Genomic DNA, 15525 nt, shown 5'->3' with positions numbered 1-15525 from the left:
CATTTAGCAAATAGAAATAATTTAGGTAATCCTAATTTATCTAAAACAGAAAATATTTACACTAAATTCATGTCAGACAGTCTTTTTATATAGTGTATGTAAACTTCTGGTTTCAACTGTAGGTAAGCCCACCTGTACTACACCTGCTTAGTCCAGATATTTACATATTTGTTTTTAATTATTTTTGTAAATAAATAAAATAATACTTTTAGGTATTAATAGGTTATTAATAGGTACTAATTTTATTATATGTTTTTTTATTATAATCTGTCTATTATTAATCTGTCACACACACACACACACACACATATATATATATATAATGCTTTAAAAATCACCAGCAATCACCTGCCATGGTAAATATGTATTTTTATTATATGTGAGGGCTTATTAGGGACTTCTCCTCCAGTAGGTGGCGCCCTCTACAGCTCTTCAAGGGCCAATTAAAAAGAACAGTGATGTACATTAAGAGAAACTCTGGGCTTAAAATCACGGCCACGGCCTGTGCTGGATTCAGTTCCGCACCTCAGAACCACACAGCCGAGCAGCACCGACCCCGGTCCAGACGCTTTCACCTGACCGTCCCGCCGGTACTGACGGTAATGAGCTGGGGGTAGGGCTGCGTTGTTGTGGGCAGAATTCCGCCACAGTGTCGACCTCATGACTCTGACGTCATCGCGCACGGGAAGATTGTCCCTCTCTCTGTCCCTCTCTGTCCCGGTCTCGCAGGAATTGTCCTTAAAATAACACTCGCACCATGTGCTGCCTGGAGTTCTGGCGTGGACTGTGCTGCTGCTGTGGAGGTGATTCCACTGCTGAAGAGGTAGGACCACTTAGGACCCTCACCTGGGGATATTCGGGAAGCACAGAATTCCAAACTTTTCCTCGTAGTTTGAAGCAGCGCTCAGGTGGTCTCGGAGTTTGAGGGGGGACCTCTGAGCATTAAGGCTGTCTGGTCAGTAGCTAGTCAGTCCAGCTCAGTTCTTTGGCCATCGTCGTCGCTTTCGTGGTAAAATCTGGAAAGTCATGGATGAGCGAAAATGAGCGAAACTTGGTTTTCCTGGTTTCGCCATTGGACGCACCAGACCTTCCAATCTAAAGATATTTAGTTCTTGTTGAATTTATTAAATATGATATAGACAGGCGTGCAGCTGGGAATATCATACTTTAGCTGTATAAATGAGCGCACCTGCGTGAAAGAGTGAAACTGTGGCTATGCTAGGCCAAACGTATCAAAATTCACCCCATAGAGGCAGTGATTTAGGTTATGTAATCATTACAGTTAGATCAAGCTTAAATAAAAGTGTTTTATACTGTAATTAAAAGTATTTTAATTATCTTTAATTATTTATCTGTTTATCTATCTATATCTGTCTGTCTGTCTAGCTGTCCATCCACTCATATCTACCTATCTATCTATTTATCTATCTATCTATCTATCTATCTATCTATCTACCTACCTGTCTGTCTGTCTGTCTGTCTGTCTATCTATCTATCTATCTATCTATCTATCTACCTACCTGTCTGTCTGTCTGTCTGTCTATCTGTCTGTCTGTCTGTCTGTCTGTCTATCTATCTATCTATCTATCTATCTATCTGTCTGTCTGTTTGTCCGCCTGTCTGTCTGTTTGTCTGTCTCTCCGTCTGTCTGTTTGTCAGTCTATCTATCTATCTGTCTATCTGTCTGTCTGTCTGTCTGTCTATCTATCTATCTATCTATCTATCTATCTGTCTGTCTGTTTGTCCGCCTGTCTGTCTGTTTGTCTGTCTCTCCGTCTGTCTGTTTGTCAGTCTATCTATCTATCTGTCTATCTTTCTGTCTGCCTGTCTATCTATCTATCTATCTATCTGTGTGTTTAGCTGTATAAATGAGCGCACCTGCATGAAAGAGTGAAACTGTGGCTATGCTAGGCCAAACTCATCAAAATTCACCCCATAGAGGCAGTGATTTTAGGTTATGTAATCATTACAGTTAGATCAAGCTTAAATAAATAGTTTTATACTATAATTAAAAGTATTTTAACTGTTGTGTTGTTTATGCATTGATTTATTTTATGTAATTTTATGTATCATCAAGTTGGAATCATTACCTGTAGACCTCTGTACCTGAACTGGGTAAAACAGATGTAACAGATATGTCCAGCTTTATCACAGGCGTCTGTAAAGGACTTTAGGTGGCCGTGGTTATGAAGTATCAAATCTTTTCTGAACACAAACAGCTTTAAATTGTACTGCAAGCCGAGTAATGTCACAACCTTTAATTGTAAACAATTTTACTGTGAACTTTTTTCAGAAATCCTCCTTCAATGTTTGTCACTACAGGTGTATTACAGCTTTACAGAGTTTTGGGTGGCAGCAGTTAGACACTTTTCAGTGCAATTGTCTGAAATGAAGTTTGATCCAACCATAGTAAAACAAATCAGTGCCAAAAACAAAACATCAGTAAAATAGAAAAAGATTTAGATTGACTTTTGATTGTAATAACTAATTAATGCATCATACAGAAAACCATGTTACACAACACACAAAGCCTGACTCTATAGGGTGAATTTTGTTATGTTTTGAGCAGCACAGGCATACTTTCACTTTGTCTGGTTATCTGATGTAGGTCAGGAGAGAAGAATGTGCGTAAGGGAACTTGCCAGACTGTTTTGTATAGTCAACATTGTCTTCCAAGCACACATTAATGTACAGTTTCTCATAATAAATCCAAATCAAGTGTGCACCCTTATAGCACCCTGCACATACCTCTCAATCATGAATGGTACCAAGAAGTTACCATAAAGTTAACATGATAAAACACTGTCACAGGTATTGTGTAATACATCTTAGTGATGTCCCTTTAAGTAGGCATTAAACTGGTTAAACAGATGGTTCTATTCATCGTTACTGTAACAATTCTTGGACTTGATTCTTTAATCTTGAAGTTTCTGTAGCCATTTCACACTCATTAACTTTAAATGGCATTGTTGAAGGTTAATGTCTTAATTAATTAATTAATTAATTTGATTAATTATGCAGAACTTTAGACAAATCTGTGGGATTTCTCTATTTATCTCTCTGTCTGTCCATCCATCCATCTACCCATTCATCTATCCATTTGTTTATCTGTCTGTCTGTCTATCTATCTATATCTGTCTATCTGTCTATCTATCTATGTCTGTCTATCTATACATCTATATTTTTCCATGTATCCGACTATCTGTTTGTCTATCTGTCCATCCACCCATATCTATCTATCTATCTATCTATCTATCTATCTATCTATCTGTCTGTCTGTCCGTCCGTCCGTCCGTCCGTCCGTCCATCTATCTATCTATCTATCGATCCATATCTTTCTGTCTGTCTGTCTGTCTGTCTGTCTATCCATCATGCTATCTACGTGCGATCTATCAACACATTATTAAGGTCCTGGTCCGATCCACTAGGCTAATCCAGGCATATTTTAATGGATCAGGTATCGACTGTTTTAATCCCAATCCTGTTTTAACCATGATGTTCAGAGCGCCATCTGGTGTCCTCAAGGCACCATTAACTGACATTGTTGCTCAGCCAGCAGCAGTTCACTAAAAGGAAAATGTTGGTCTATCTGAGAATGACAGCACTAATATAAGAGTAGTTACATTATGAGGCTCATTGTTTAATAAGCATGTTTACTCAGATACTGTTTTCTGGATTTTACACTCTTTTTCAGAGAGAGCCTTTAATTGTGCCACCAGAGTCAGCAAGACAACCTCGCCCACCTCGCCCTAATGGTCAGTACTGGAGTACTTTATATAATGCAGTTCATGGATTCTTTTTTGATTCTCTTGGCTTGATTGAGGGTAAACCTACTTTCTGTGTTGTTGGCGTTGTGTAATTAATGCACGCAAGTTGACCGCCTATCTTTCAAACATGTCAAATCTCAATATTAAAGTCTTATGAATAATTATTTAATTCAGTAATAACATATGCAGTGTGAAAACAGATTTTTAAAATGGATTTAATACGTCACGTTATTTGGGAACTACCAATGTGTGAATATATTACAGATATTTGAATTATTTATATTATTATTATTTCAATTATTATTATTATTAGTGCTATTTTGTTAATTTCAGGAACACAGTACAAGTATTAAAGAGCTTTCAGCATCAAGTCTTGGTTCTAGGGTCTTTTGATCACCTCTGGAGTCTCTAGGTTTATCAGCACGACCTAAGATGTGCCAGTGTTAATGTCAATCCTTTACCTTTACAAGGCTGATAAATGAATTAAGTACATTAACTGAACATTACTGAGTGCATCCATAACCCCAAAGGGGCAAGTAGGCCTCCACGGCTCATAACAAACTAATTCTCCATGTCATAATGAAGGAAAATCCACCATAAACTTTCACAGAACCACAGTTCAGGAGGCAGGTGTGGATTTGTCAGTGATTACTGCAAACTGGAAGACAGTACTATAGGTATTAATACAGTGGTAATGATACAGAGGCTATACTGCAAGACACAGACAACTAGTTAGCCACAAAAACAACATGTTTGTAACCAGGTTACAGTCTTCCAAAAAAAAAAAAAAAAGATCTGGGGAAAACAGATGAGCCCAGAATCAACCTATATCACACTGATGGCACAAGCAAAGTAACTGCCTAAGCACTGAAGCTAATCACATGATCTGTTAAACATGGTGGTGGGGTGTTTTGTCCTGTACTAAGGTAAACAGGACTAATTTAATGTGTATGCCACTGCTAGAAACCTTTGAAGTAGTGTTTATCCAGCTATATATGAAATTATATTTCTTAGATATTTGTCTGCAACAATATATGTAATATTGCTGCAATTGGTTTCTACTGCATACATTCTCTGTGTGTTTTTTTTCTCATTCAGGTTCAGAGCAGAAACACGGTGAGGTTCGTGCCCAACACGTCGGTGTGCCAGATCTTGACCAGCGCTTTGCCGATGTTGCAGAAATGTTCAATGAGCAGCAGAAGCACTATGAGACTATGGAGGACAAGCGAAATCTTCTCCTGCACCGGTATCGCTGTTCCCCTGGTGACGGCCTGTCCGAGTGCCTGAAGAAGATCAAGGACGAGCATGGTGAGCCACAGCTTCTTAAAGAGCGTCTTAGAGACGGGACACTGTCTCCAGATGGCAGTAGCAGCTCACAAAATGGAGAGCAATATTCAAAGATGACTAAGATTGCTGCTAAAAATCTGCAATAAAACTAAACATGCTAGACCAGCCCTCCTAAGATGAAGCTACCCATACAATACATGATAAATGATGGGACACAACGGCAACTTCCTGCTGATTCTCCTGCAGTGCTTCATTGCATCTCCAGATTCCCCTCATTTAGATTCTCCTGAAAGCTTCATTAAATAAATTGGGGTGTCAATTAGGGGTGTGAAGTGGTGGAAAGCTACAGCTCTGCAGAGGTTAGTCTTTCTTGGCTGTTATTACTATTGTAGTTATAATGCAGCCAGTTGGATGTTTTGTTTGGGTTCTAGATGGGCTACAAACAGTATGCCTCTGACTTTAGACTACACTACATTATTGGTTAGATAATGCCACAATCTGCCTTTACACACATTAGTGAATTAATAGGTGGTTCACTAAATCCCAGAGAGGTGCTGTAATAGGATGCCAACCATTGCAGCTAGTCCTAGATATTCCACCATCAGCTGGGAGTGGTATTATTGAAAAACTGAAGCGTTTAGTAACCACAGCAACTCAGTCACGAAGTGTCAGACCCTTAGAGCATTAGTGCAGAACTAGAAAGTCTCCAACGCTCTGCTGACTCAATAACTGCAGAGCTCCAGACCTGCTGTTAGAGCTGCAAAGAAGGACAACTCCATATTATATCAAATTCATAAAATGCAGGTGTATTGGGACACCTACAAATAGCCCCCAGGAGCTTTAATGACACCCCATTTTAAACGAATAGGCATTAATATAGAGTTGGTCCCCCTTTGCCGTTCTAACAGCAGATTTGGCTCTGCAGTTATTGAGTCAGCAAAGAATTTCTGCACTATGCTCACTTAGCACTCGACAACCCCGCTCTGACACTTCATGGCTGAGTTGCTGTCGTTCTTAAACGCTCCCACTTTTTAATAAGTCACTCATAGTTGATGCTGGAATAACCAGAAGGGAAGAAAGTTCACCAGCTGACTTGTTGTTGCTGCAGCGGTGGCATCCTATCACAGTACCACGCTGGAATTCAGTGAATTCTTTAGAGCCACACACTCTTTCACGAATGTGTGTAAAGACAGACTGCATAACTAGGTGCTTGATTGTATACACCTGTGCCAATGGGACTGAATAAATCACCTGAGTGCAATGATTAAGAGGTGTGTCCCAATACTTTTGTCCATTTATTGTATTTTAATGCAGATGTGAGCAAATATCAGTTTGAAATATCTATTCTAACTAAATATCTGCCTGATGTTGAAATAGGGCCTCATTCACTAATATATTTCTAAAGAAATCTTTAAATTTGTTCTTGAGAAAAGTCCCAATTAAAAGTCTACATCAGATTCATGATGTTTTAAACTGCAGAATTGTTTGTAGCTCTACTCTTATAATGATGGATCCCATTGTCATTGTAAACTGAACAACTACCTAATTAGAAAACACAAGAATTTTTGTAAAAAACAGCATAAGTGGGTTTTAAGAATCAGATTCTTCTTATGAACAGTTGGTGAACAATTATCTGCCAGCATCGACATGATTCCTGGTTCTGCTCTGCTCATGAGTTAATCTGGTCTTTTTGTGGCACATTCAGACACACATCTACTCAGACTGCAGATAAAAGGCTATGACTTCTCCTTGGCTGTGACACCAGAGGATGCGGTTCCTGACAAGCTGATGCGGACTCAGGAGAGCATCATTGAGCTCTGCCAAGCTGCAAAAGCCATCGTGGCGACGGGCACCAGACTTCAAGAGATGATCAACTCTCTTCTGAGGGAGGAAGAGACCCTGACCCAACAGGTGAAGGCAGCGGCCACATCGCACCAGGAGCAACGGCGACTGGAAGGAAACCTTCTAAATAACATTCAGGAGGCTCGCAGGGCTAAAGAGCTGAGTTATCACTACAGGAACGAGGCTGGAAAACTTCTCAATGAAGCAGCCCTGCTGTCCGGAGTCAATCCTTAGATTTTCCTGGTAGACACAGTAAAGCTTTGGTGCCCAACTCTGTTCCTGGAGATATATCACACTACAATACATATGGCAATATATAGTTCTGAAACAGACAGAAGACAACAGCAAAACATTGAGACTTTGTATAAAGCCTAATAACTCCTTTACTCCAAACTCCTTGACTCAACTCTTAAGTATAGTCTAATACATCATTGTTCACAACATAAAAGTTACATAATATAAACTATGTAAATAAGAACTGCAGTAAAAAAATGCTTTCGCCTCGCAATGTAGTTGGTTAACAGTAGGTTTCGGTTGGCAAGATAAAAACGATGGGAATATGGGAATAAGCTTAATTATAATAATACACAATAATACATAAGAAAGTGCAGTTGTAAACGCAAGACCCAAGGCAAGCTACATCAGCACACCCGTGCCACTATCTACAATATTATACAACAACTTGTATATTATCACTTCGAGTGGTGAGTCGAGGATCGCAGGTTTGAATCCCCGGTCACGCTGCCTGCCATCAGCACCCAAAACCCGAGAGAGCACAATTGGCCTTGCTCACTCCAGATGGTTTGATGACTCTTACTCTCTCCCCATATCACCTAGCCAATGCATCAGAGCTGGGTACCTGGCACTTTCCCCCAAACGAGTTGGTTGCCAGGTGATCGGCAGCAGTTGGAAAAGAGGTGTTGGCTGGTTGCTCATATGTCGGAGGAGGGATGTGTCAATCCTCACATTCCCAGTGTCAGGATTATTACACGTGATGGGGGAGAGGACTAACGAATAGGTCAGGTAATCTTATATTAGGGAGGAAATTGGGTAACAAAAAAATAAATATCTTTTTTTAAACATTAAATTTTTTTTAAATACATCTTTATTCAATAAGTCGCCTGGCAACACAGCCACCTTTTAACAAACTACATTGTTGGCTACTCAGCGGTTAGAGCTCCGGGCTGTCGATAACAGGGTTGTGGGTTCGATTCCCGGGCTCGGCAAGCTGCCACTGTTGGGCCCTTGAGCAAGGCCCTTTACCCTCTCTGCTCCCCGGGCGCTGGAGTTGGCTGCCCACCGCTCTGGGTGTGTGTGTGTACTCACTGTGTGTACACTGTACAGTGACAAATACGTGCACCTTTACCTTTTTTACCTTTACATGCACTGTATAGCTGTATTATGAGCTGTACTGTATATAATAGCTGTATTATAAGAACTGTAACCTACTGTTAACAAACTACACTGCTGTATTATAAAAGCAATTCTAAATTCTGGCAGATTGAGGCAGAGCAAAGCTTCAAACACAGAAATGGGTCGTCCGTCCAAACCTGTGCTCTGCACCTGGCACCTGGCAGAAGACTTTGGTTGTTTGTACTGGGAACCTTTAGGTTAGTTGTTGCCGCTCACTTGCAGTGCTTGCTGTTCTTTTCGACAGACCTGTGAGCACCTGTGACTATTATCCGTGGCCATTTATACCTGGCTAGTACTTATCAATGGCTTTCTGGCTGTTGCGAGGTTACAGACGTGTAAGGTGAACTGATACTTACCGAGATGCTTGCCAAGTGCCATTATTGTGGGATAGGGTCGCTCATATAATGCCTTTCTTTGCGAGGTTGGACCTAACTGTGGTATTCCACCTGGTAAACCCTGTCTAAACCACTTTCAGTAAAGCATGCTGTAGGCTGTCAGTGTCCGTGTTGGTTATACCCACAATTTGAGATCCACAATATGCTTAGAAAACCTCATCATGATGTAATTTGCTGTGAGGAGCATAACATCGTGTAAGAACTCAGGGCCTACTCTTGCACACCTGATCCAGCTAATCAGAATCCAGAATTATTTGGTTGGATCAGGTTGTTGGCGGTAGGTGTTGGAGCTGAATCATGCAGGGAAATATGTCCACTATATGGCCAAAAGATTTGGGACACCTGCACATTCATTATGTCTTTCAGAATTATTGTCAAGGGTATTAAATAAGACCTTATCCTGTCTCCACTGTCTCTGCCCAGGACAGAAGGCTTTCTACTAGATTTTTGGAGCATTGCTGTGAGGATTTGATTGCATTCAACAACAAAAGCATTAGTGAGGGCAGGATGTTGGATAATCACCACATCACCTCATCTCCGGCTCCCCAGCGCATCCCCAACGTATTGGATGGAGCACTATCCATCATTTCAGAGAACACAGTTCCACTGCTCCACAGCTCAATGCTTGGGGGCTTTATACCCCTCTAGCCCACACCTGGCATTAAAAGGCATGGTGCCTATAGGTTCATGTTTATCTGCTCCTGAGAGTGCTATTATTCTTGGCAGTACTTTTCGACAAGCTGTGTGTGAGTTTGTATATGCACATCTGTGTCAGCAATGGGTGCAACTTAAAATAGCTGAATGCAGTCATTAGAAGGGGTGTCCACAAACATTTGGACACATGGTGTAGATCTCCAGGAACAAAGCTGGAAGTATGAATATTGTGCGATTTAGGGACAAGAAGCAAGAAGGGGGGGTGGGTGTAATACAGGAGTATAAGGAGATCTTACCATAGTTAGAACCGTAATAATGCGCTTGACCATAATCATCTCTTGACCAACCTTATTAGCTGCTAGGCTTAGATTGAGTTTGTGTAGCTAGCATTAATATATATAACTACTATATATATATATATATATATATATATATATATATATATATATATATATATATAACTACATGTACAAGTTTTTACTGAGACCACGATCATGTTCCTACTGTTGTAAACTTGTCTGAAAGATACCCTCAGAGTTCTCTGAGAGCATGCAATACCCAATCAATAGAAAAGTGCGGGCTTTCCTAAAAGCACCTAAGCACAACTATGATTATTAAACGGCAGAGCAGGCATCACACCGAACACTCTCTCTGTCCGTTAAAATGAACTTATCATTGAGATGCTTTTAAGGTAATGCTGCTTACAACAAAAGGAAGAAGTGAATGGTTATTACAAATGATATTATCTGAATTACCTTCAACGCTACAGATAGAAAGATAAGTAGTATGTAGTATTAAGCATAGCGTTAATGTACTGTAAACACTACTAACTGTTTTAGCATATCTCTGCTGCAAACTGCACAGATTGTAGGTTCAGAGCTTTGTTTATGATCAAACAAAGGAGAAATGAGTTGTGACCCAGGCTTATAGAGACCTCGATGCTGGAGCCTGAACTGTGCACTTCTACTATCATTTATATTCTCTGTTCCATAACCTTTTTTGGAGTCCAGTCTCTGCTGTACCGTATGGCTTTCATCATCACACTAAAGAAAAAAAGGAGAGTCTGTGTTTTTGTTCGTTTACACTTACAATACATTCACACATATTTCAGTGCAGCGGAATAGAAAACACTAAAACCTGCCAAAAGCCATTTTGTACTCTGTGTGTTTGAGCAAGAGAATCAGTTCCTATATCTGTCCTTTAGTGTTACTTGATTTAACCCTTATTTTGTATTAGAACATTTAAAAATAAATAAATAAATAAAGTATGTATAGCCTTCAAGCTTCTCATGTGTGTGGAGCAATCTTTACACTTTATATGGATTACACTGTATGAATTATGAATGTAATGTAATGTTTAATATTACAGATAATGAGTTCACTTTTATGTATGTGTGGCAGAGAGAGAACAGCAAAGGTCATACGCGGCATACAAATGAATGTTGCTTTAAGTGATGCTCATGTGGTTATATTTGGACATGGACTGCACCCAAAACCACATTTTAAACTACACTATATTAATAACCCCAAAGCTTTCTCTTCAAGGAAGGCCAGTATTGAATGGGCAGGCTTCATTCCAATACCTTGTTTATCTGAACGATTTTTCATTAAAGTAATAAGTACAGGGTCTGGAGCTCACTGAGATGACAGTAATTAAGCCTGTTTTCAAGCCTTCAAGTTGGTTACCAACTTTTAACCAACATGCCAATAACTTGAATTGGAATTTTTTAAATAATGGGGATTTATTGTTTGATTGATGTCATTGGGTCATGTGGTAAACAAAAAGTTGATTAATTCCTACATAACCAGATTAATAACTAGTTGTAATTGGGTTAATAAGTCAGCTACAAGCTGACAAGTATCCAGGTACGAAAATTATATTTAGAGGCTTAAAACATTTATTTGATTTAATGAATTGTTCTCTCAATTTAACTAAAGCATCCTTTAACTAAGGGAACGACTTATTAAGTTGAGGTAACAGATTGTTAAATTGGGGGAATTTATTCAGTTGAGGGAATGGATTAATAAATTGGAATGAATTGCTTAGTTAAGAGATTTATTAATATGATGAAAGGATTTATTGTACAGGAAACGTATTGTTAACTTGAGAAAACGATTTATTAAATTGTGGAAACAGACTATTAAATTCAGGAAAATATTTATTAAATTAAGGAAATTGATGAATAAATTTTTTAAAAATTGCAAAAATTGAGTGAAATTGACGAAACAATTTATTAAACAGAGAAAACGTATTGTTAATGTGAGGAAACGATTTATTAAATTGAGGAAACGATTTATTAAATTGTGGAAACAGACTATTAAATTCAGGAAAATATATAATAAATTAAGGGAATTGATTAATAAATGTTTTAAAAAATGCAAAAATTGAGTGAAATTGACGAAACAATTTATTAAACAGAGGAAACGTATTGTTAATGTGAGGAAACTATTTATTAAATTGTGGAAACAGACTATTATATTAGGGGAAATATTTATTTAATTGAAGGAATAGATTAATAAATTGAAAGGAATTGCAAAAATTGAGAGAATTATTTATTAAACAGAGGAAACGATTTATTACATTGAGGACACAGACTAATGCATACAGGAAATTGATAATTAAACTGACGAGACGGATTGTTTATGAAATATGATCTTTCTATGTTCCCTTATTAATTTAATATTCTGTTGTAATTAAAAGATTTCTAGACCACACTTTCCTGAATGAAAAAGCCAGGAACAACCTACCCCACTCGTGGAAATTACACGGCCCCGCCCTAAAGACAATGTGATTGGCTGCTATTTGTGGACAAGGCGCGTGCTCTTTATATAGTCCTCGGTCATTGGTCCGTGCCGTTGTCTGTTTCAAATAATTCCCTAAATCTAAGGTAGTTTGAATTGTGAAAGTACTGAAGATGAAGGACTTGGTGTTGGTAAATAATTTAGCGCATTCATGAAGTAGTAGCGCTCCATTTCTCGGTCGAAGAGAAAGCGAGCGGAAGAGACGGGCAGGAGGATCTGAAGATAGCATGATAGTGAGTATTTTACTGACGCTGCGAGCGTCCTTTAACTTATTACTCCCCAGCCACATGGATCCGCCAAGGCTGCCGAAACACTACTAACGTTAGCCGGCTAGCAGCGGTCAGCTCCGCGACCAACCCTGGGCGTTGAGGCGGTGTTCGGCGTAGTTCGGCGTAGTTTACGAGCGAAATGGGTGTTTTTAGTGTGCTTCAAGACTTGGTGGATGTTAACAGGTATCGTATATTTATGTTTAGGTCAACTTGCTGAGAGTCTGCTGCTCCTCAGACGTGCGGAGCGGAGCGGAGCGGAGCTGTCAGCGAGGTTGTGGCCAAAGTGTAGGCTAAGGAATTGAGGGGTGGTCGTGGCTCGCGCTGGCTCGCTCGCTCGCTCAGTTTCTGTAATGGGTGCAGTCAGTTTTTACAGGTTATCTAGCTACACTCTGGACGTATTCACTTACCCCAGGTATGGTAGATAGCTGTGAAATGGGATTGTGTCGATGGCTAACCAGACAGTAAGTGTTCATGTCAGCGAAATCCAGCTATAACACTAGTACTAGTGCTGGCTCGTGCTCAAAATCACGAATAACAGCCAGGCTGCTTTCTATTAATTCAGACTGATTGACCAAGGGGATAGCTAGCTATAAGGTTAGTTGATTAAACCCTTGTTTTATATGAGTGGATCTTGTGTTTGTGGTCTGAATTGCATGAATTGCAGTGTTTAATATTACAGATAATGCATGAATTGCTGGATGCTTATATGTACTGTATCATCATGTCCTTAAGTCAACCTTCTGAGAGCTGTCAGTGAAGCCCTCATACCCACTGCTGGGAAATGAGCTGAGAAATATGCTCCAAATGGTTGTGGAAACCCTTTCAGATGTGCAAATGCATGAACACAGCTTGTCTATCTCCTCCCCCCCCCCCCCCCCCACAGAAATTATTGGCACCATGCCTAATGCCAGGCGTAGGCTGAAGGAGTACAAAGCCCCCCCCAGCATTGAGCTGTGGAGCAGTGGAGGAACTGTGTTCTCTGGAATGATGGGTGGATGGTGCTCCACGCAATGCTTTTAGGATGAGGTGATGTGGTGATCAACATCCTGAATGCAATCAGATCCTCACAGCAATGCTCCAAAATCTAGTAGAAAGCGTTCCTCCCTGGACAGTAGAGACTGTTACTCCAACAAAAGCACGATAAGTCGTCTTTAAGACCCTTGTTGATTTCAAAAGAAACAGTGAATGAGCAGGTGTCCCAATACTTTTGTCCAAATGGTGCATTTCGAGTGCCTCAGCTTCCTCTTTTTTGACACTGTCAGCTCTGATAAAAACCCCACACTCTTTTGCTGAAGCTGTGACTACTGTTGAGGAACTAGTGATTTGGGAAGTGACCGGAGATGTGGGCGTCTCCTGAATCCTGTTAACATCTGAATGAACACGCCTCTAGCAGAATAGACCAAATGTAGACTGATCTTCTGCTTTAATGTTTGAGAGAGGGGTTCAGTGAAATACACACTGTGTGAAATTATAATGTGGTGTTAACTTTCTTCCCAGCGTGTGAAGTCTCCCTGAAGTAAGGCTGTTTTTCTGCTGAACTCTTTGTACTGCTGATTTGAATAGGTGTAATATTTTGGTGCTATTCAGTCAGGCCTTTTCATTAAGTCCTGCCATTATGTCTCCTTTTCTGTGTGCTCTTCTGTAACCGATGGATCCAGACACTGTTTTTTCTCTGCTGTTCCACTTTGAATAACAGCTCGGTGGTCTGTTGTGCAGCCTTGATTTGCTGGCAGTGAAATGCAGACGTAATTCCTTATCTCGTAATTCAGTCTCACAGCAGCTGAAGAGTCCAGCGGGTTCAGTTGCTGAAGGTGCAGTTTTCAGAAGTGTGAAGCCTGAGCCTATGCGTCTGTACGTTTCTGGAGAAGGTTTGTTAAAGCCATGTGACCAGCTGCCTTCTTTGAAATGGAGATTTGTGCTTGAAAGAGGAAATTGTGCTTTCTCTAAGAGGATTCTGGGAACGTCTCGCACCTTTTTCTTTTATGTAAAGGTGCCTTGCTTTTTCTCTTATCGTTCCAGACAGCCAGGCAAGAACAGTGTCGCCACAGGGATTTATTTTTTGCTCCACTGGTTGACTGATGCTGTTTATCAGTACTGTGGAGCTTGTGTGTGTATGTGTTTGTGCAGGCAGGCGACTTCTACTTTTGTATGATACAATCAGGCTTCCATTAAAGGTATCGCAGAATGCACAGCTGGTGGTGATATTTCAGGTGCAGCCTTTTAGAAGTAACACGTTATTACGCTGCCGTCTTTTGCGTGTGGTGTGTTTTTGATTGCTTATAAATATGGTCACGGTTGTCTTGTGAAACCACTGACTAGAACCTCCCCAGTAACTGCAGTATTACTCATAAATGGTCGGTTCCTGAGTTGCATAACTGTGGTAACTGTGCCTGAAGTCAAGCTGTCTTCAGCGTTTATATGAAGTTAAGCCTGAAACAAGTTAACAGAACAATGTTCTCTTCCTTTTTTCTACCCCCCCCCCCCCCCCCCACCTCTTAAAACGGCTGTTCGCATCTTGAAACATCTGGGACGTCTAGGAGAGCAGGCTGTCCTTTCAGGCAGGAAGACACACCGGGTGCATTAAGGGAAGTGTCTGCAGAATTGTCTCCTTAAACATGCGTTTTCCACTCAAGGCAGTGTCCGTCATGGCAGACCTACTTTGCCACACGTCAGCGTTACAGGAAGGCTGGTGGTTGGTCCTCATCTTTTCCGCAGTGTCTGAGAGCTGCCATCGTCTCATTAACCTTTCGCTCTATGAACTGTGGGTAATACACAGGTAGTCGGTGTGTATGTGTTTAGCAACTTAACTTGTTCTCTCTCTTCACATTAGGGCTGGGCGATATGGTAAAAATACTAATACTACTAATATTTAAAGACATTTTTCATGATACACAATATTTATTATGATGCCTGTAATCACAGATTGAATACATTAGTAGCAACAGATTCTTAAACGCTACTATTCAGATATTCTCCCATTCTGAGTACATTGATTTTTTTTATTTTTTTTTTATTTAACATCTGCTGCACTTCATCCAGTTGAACAAGTCTAATCCTGCTGTTTGTAATGAAACCTGCAGCTGATCAGTGTTTATTA

General features: G+C 40.1%; 2 protein-coding genes across 4 annotated transcripts in view; both read left to right on the top strand.

The window, feature by feature from the left end:
• Nucleotides 1-673: 673 nt before the first annotated feature.
• Nucleotides 674-8166, top strand: LOC140551213 (uncharacterized). Its single transcript, XM_072674597.1, has 4 exons — nucleotides 674-823; nucleotides 3695-3755; nucleotides 4866-5075; nucleotides 6760-8166. The coding sequence occupies exons 1-4, from the start codon at nucleotides 758-760 to the stop codon at nucleotides 7128-7130; spliced, it is 708 nt and encodes a 235-aa protein (XP_072530698.1). The 5' UTR covers nucleotides 674-757; the 3' UTR covers nucleotides 7131-8166.
• A 4100-nt stretch (nucleotides 8167-12266) lies between these two features.
• Nucleotides 12267-15525, top strand: part of hycc1 (hyccin PI4KA lipid kinase complex subunit 1) — a 36425-nt gene continuing 33166 nt past the window's right edge. For 2 of the 3 annotated variants that reach the window (XR_011979279.1, XM_072675314.1), the window contains exon 1: nucleotides 12267-12392. The gene's annotated coding sequence lies outside the window, so the exon portion shown is untranslated. Of the gene's footprint in view, nucleotides 12393-12592; nucleotides 12612-15525 lie in introns of those variants that run through there. The other variant, XM_072675319.1, reaches the window with a different exon arrangement.

The sequence above is a fragment of the Salminus brasiliensis genome, chromosome 3, assembly GCF_030463535.1.
Source record: "Salminus brasiliensis chromosome 3, fSalBra1.hap2, whole genome shotgun sequence".
Taxonomy (NCBI): Eukaryota; Metazoa; Chordata; class Actinopteri; order Characiformes; family Bryconidae; genus Salminus; species Salminus brasiliensis.
This window is presented reverse-complemented; position numbering and strand designations above follow the sequence as displayed.

Coding starts and splice junctions, on each gene's coding strand:
- LOC140551213 (XM_072674597.1), top strand. CDS start 758: ATGTGCTGCCTGGAGTTCTGGCGTGGACTGTGCTGCTGCTGTGGAGGT. Junction 824..3,694: donor GTGATTCCACTGCTGAAGAG/GTAGGACCACTT, acceptor ACTCTTTTTCAG/AGAGAGCCTTTAATTGTGCC. Junction 3,756..4,865: donor TCGCCCACCTCGCCCTAATG/GTCAGTACTGGA, acceptor TTTCTCATTCAG/GTTCAGAGCAGAAACACGGT.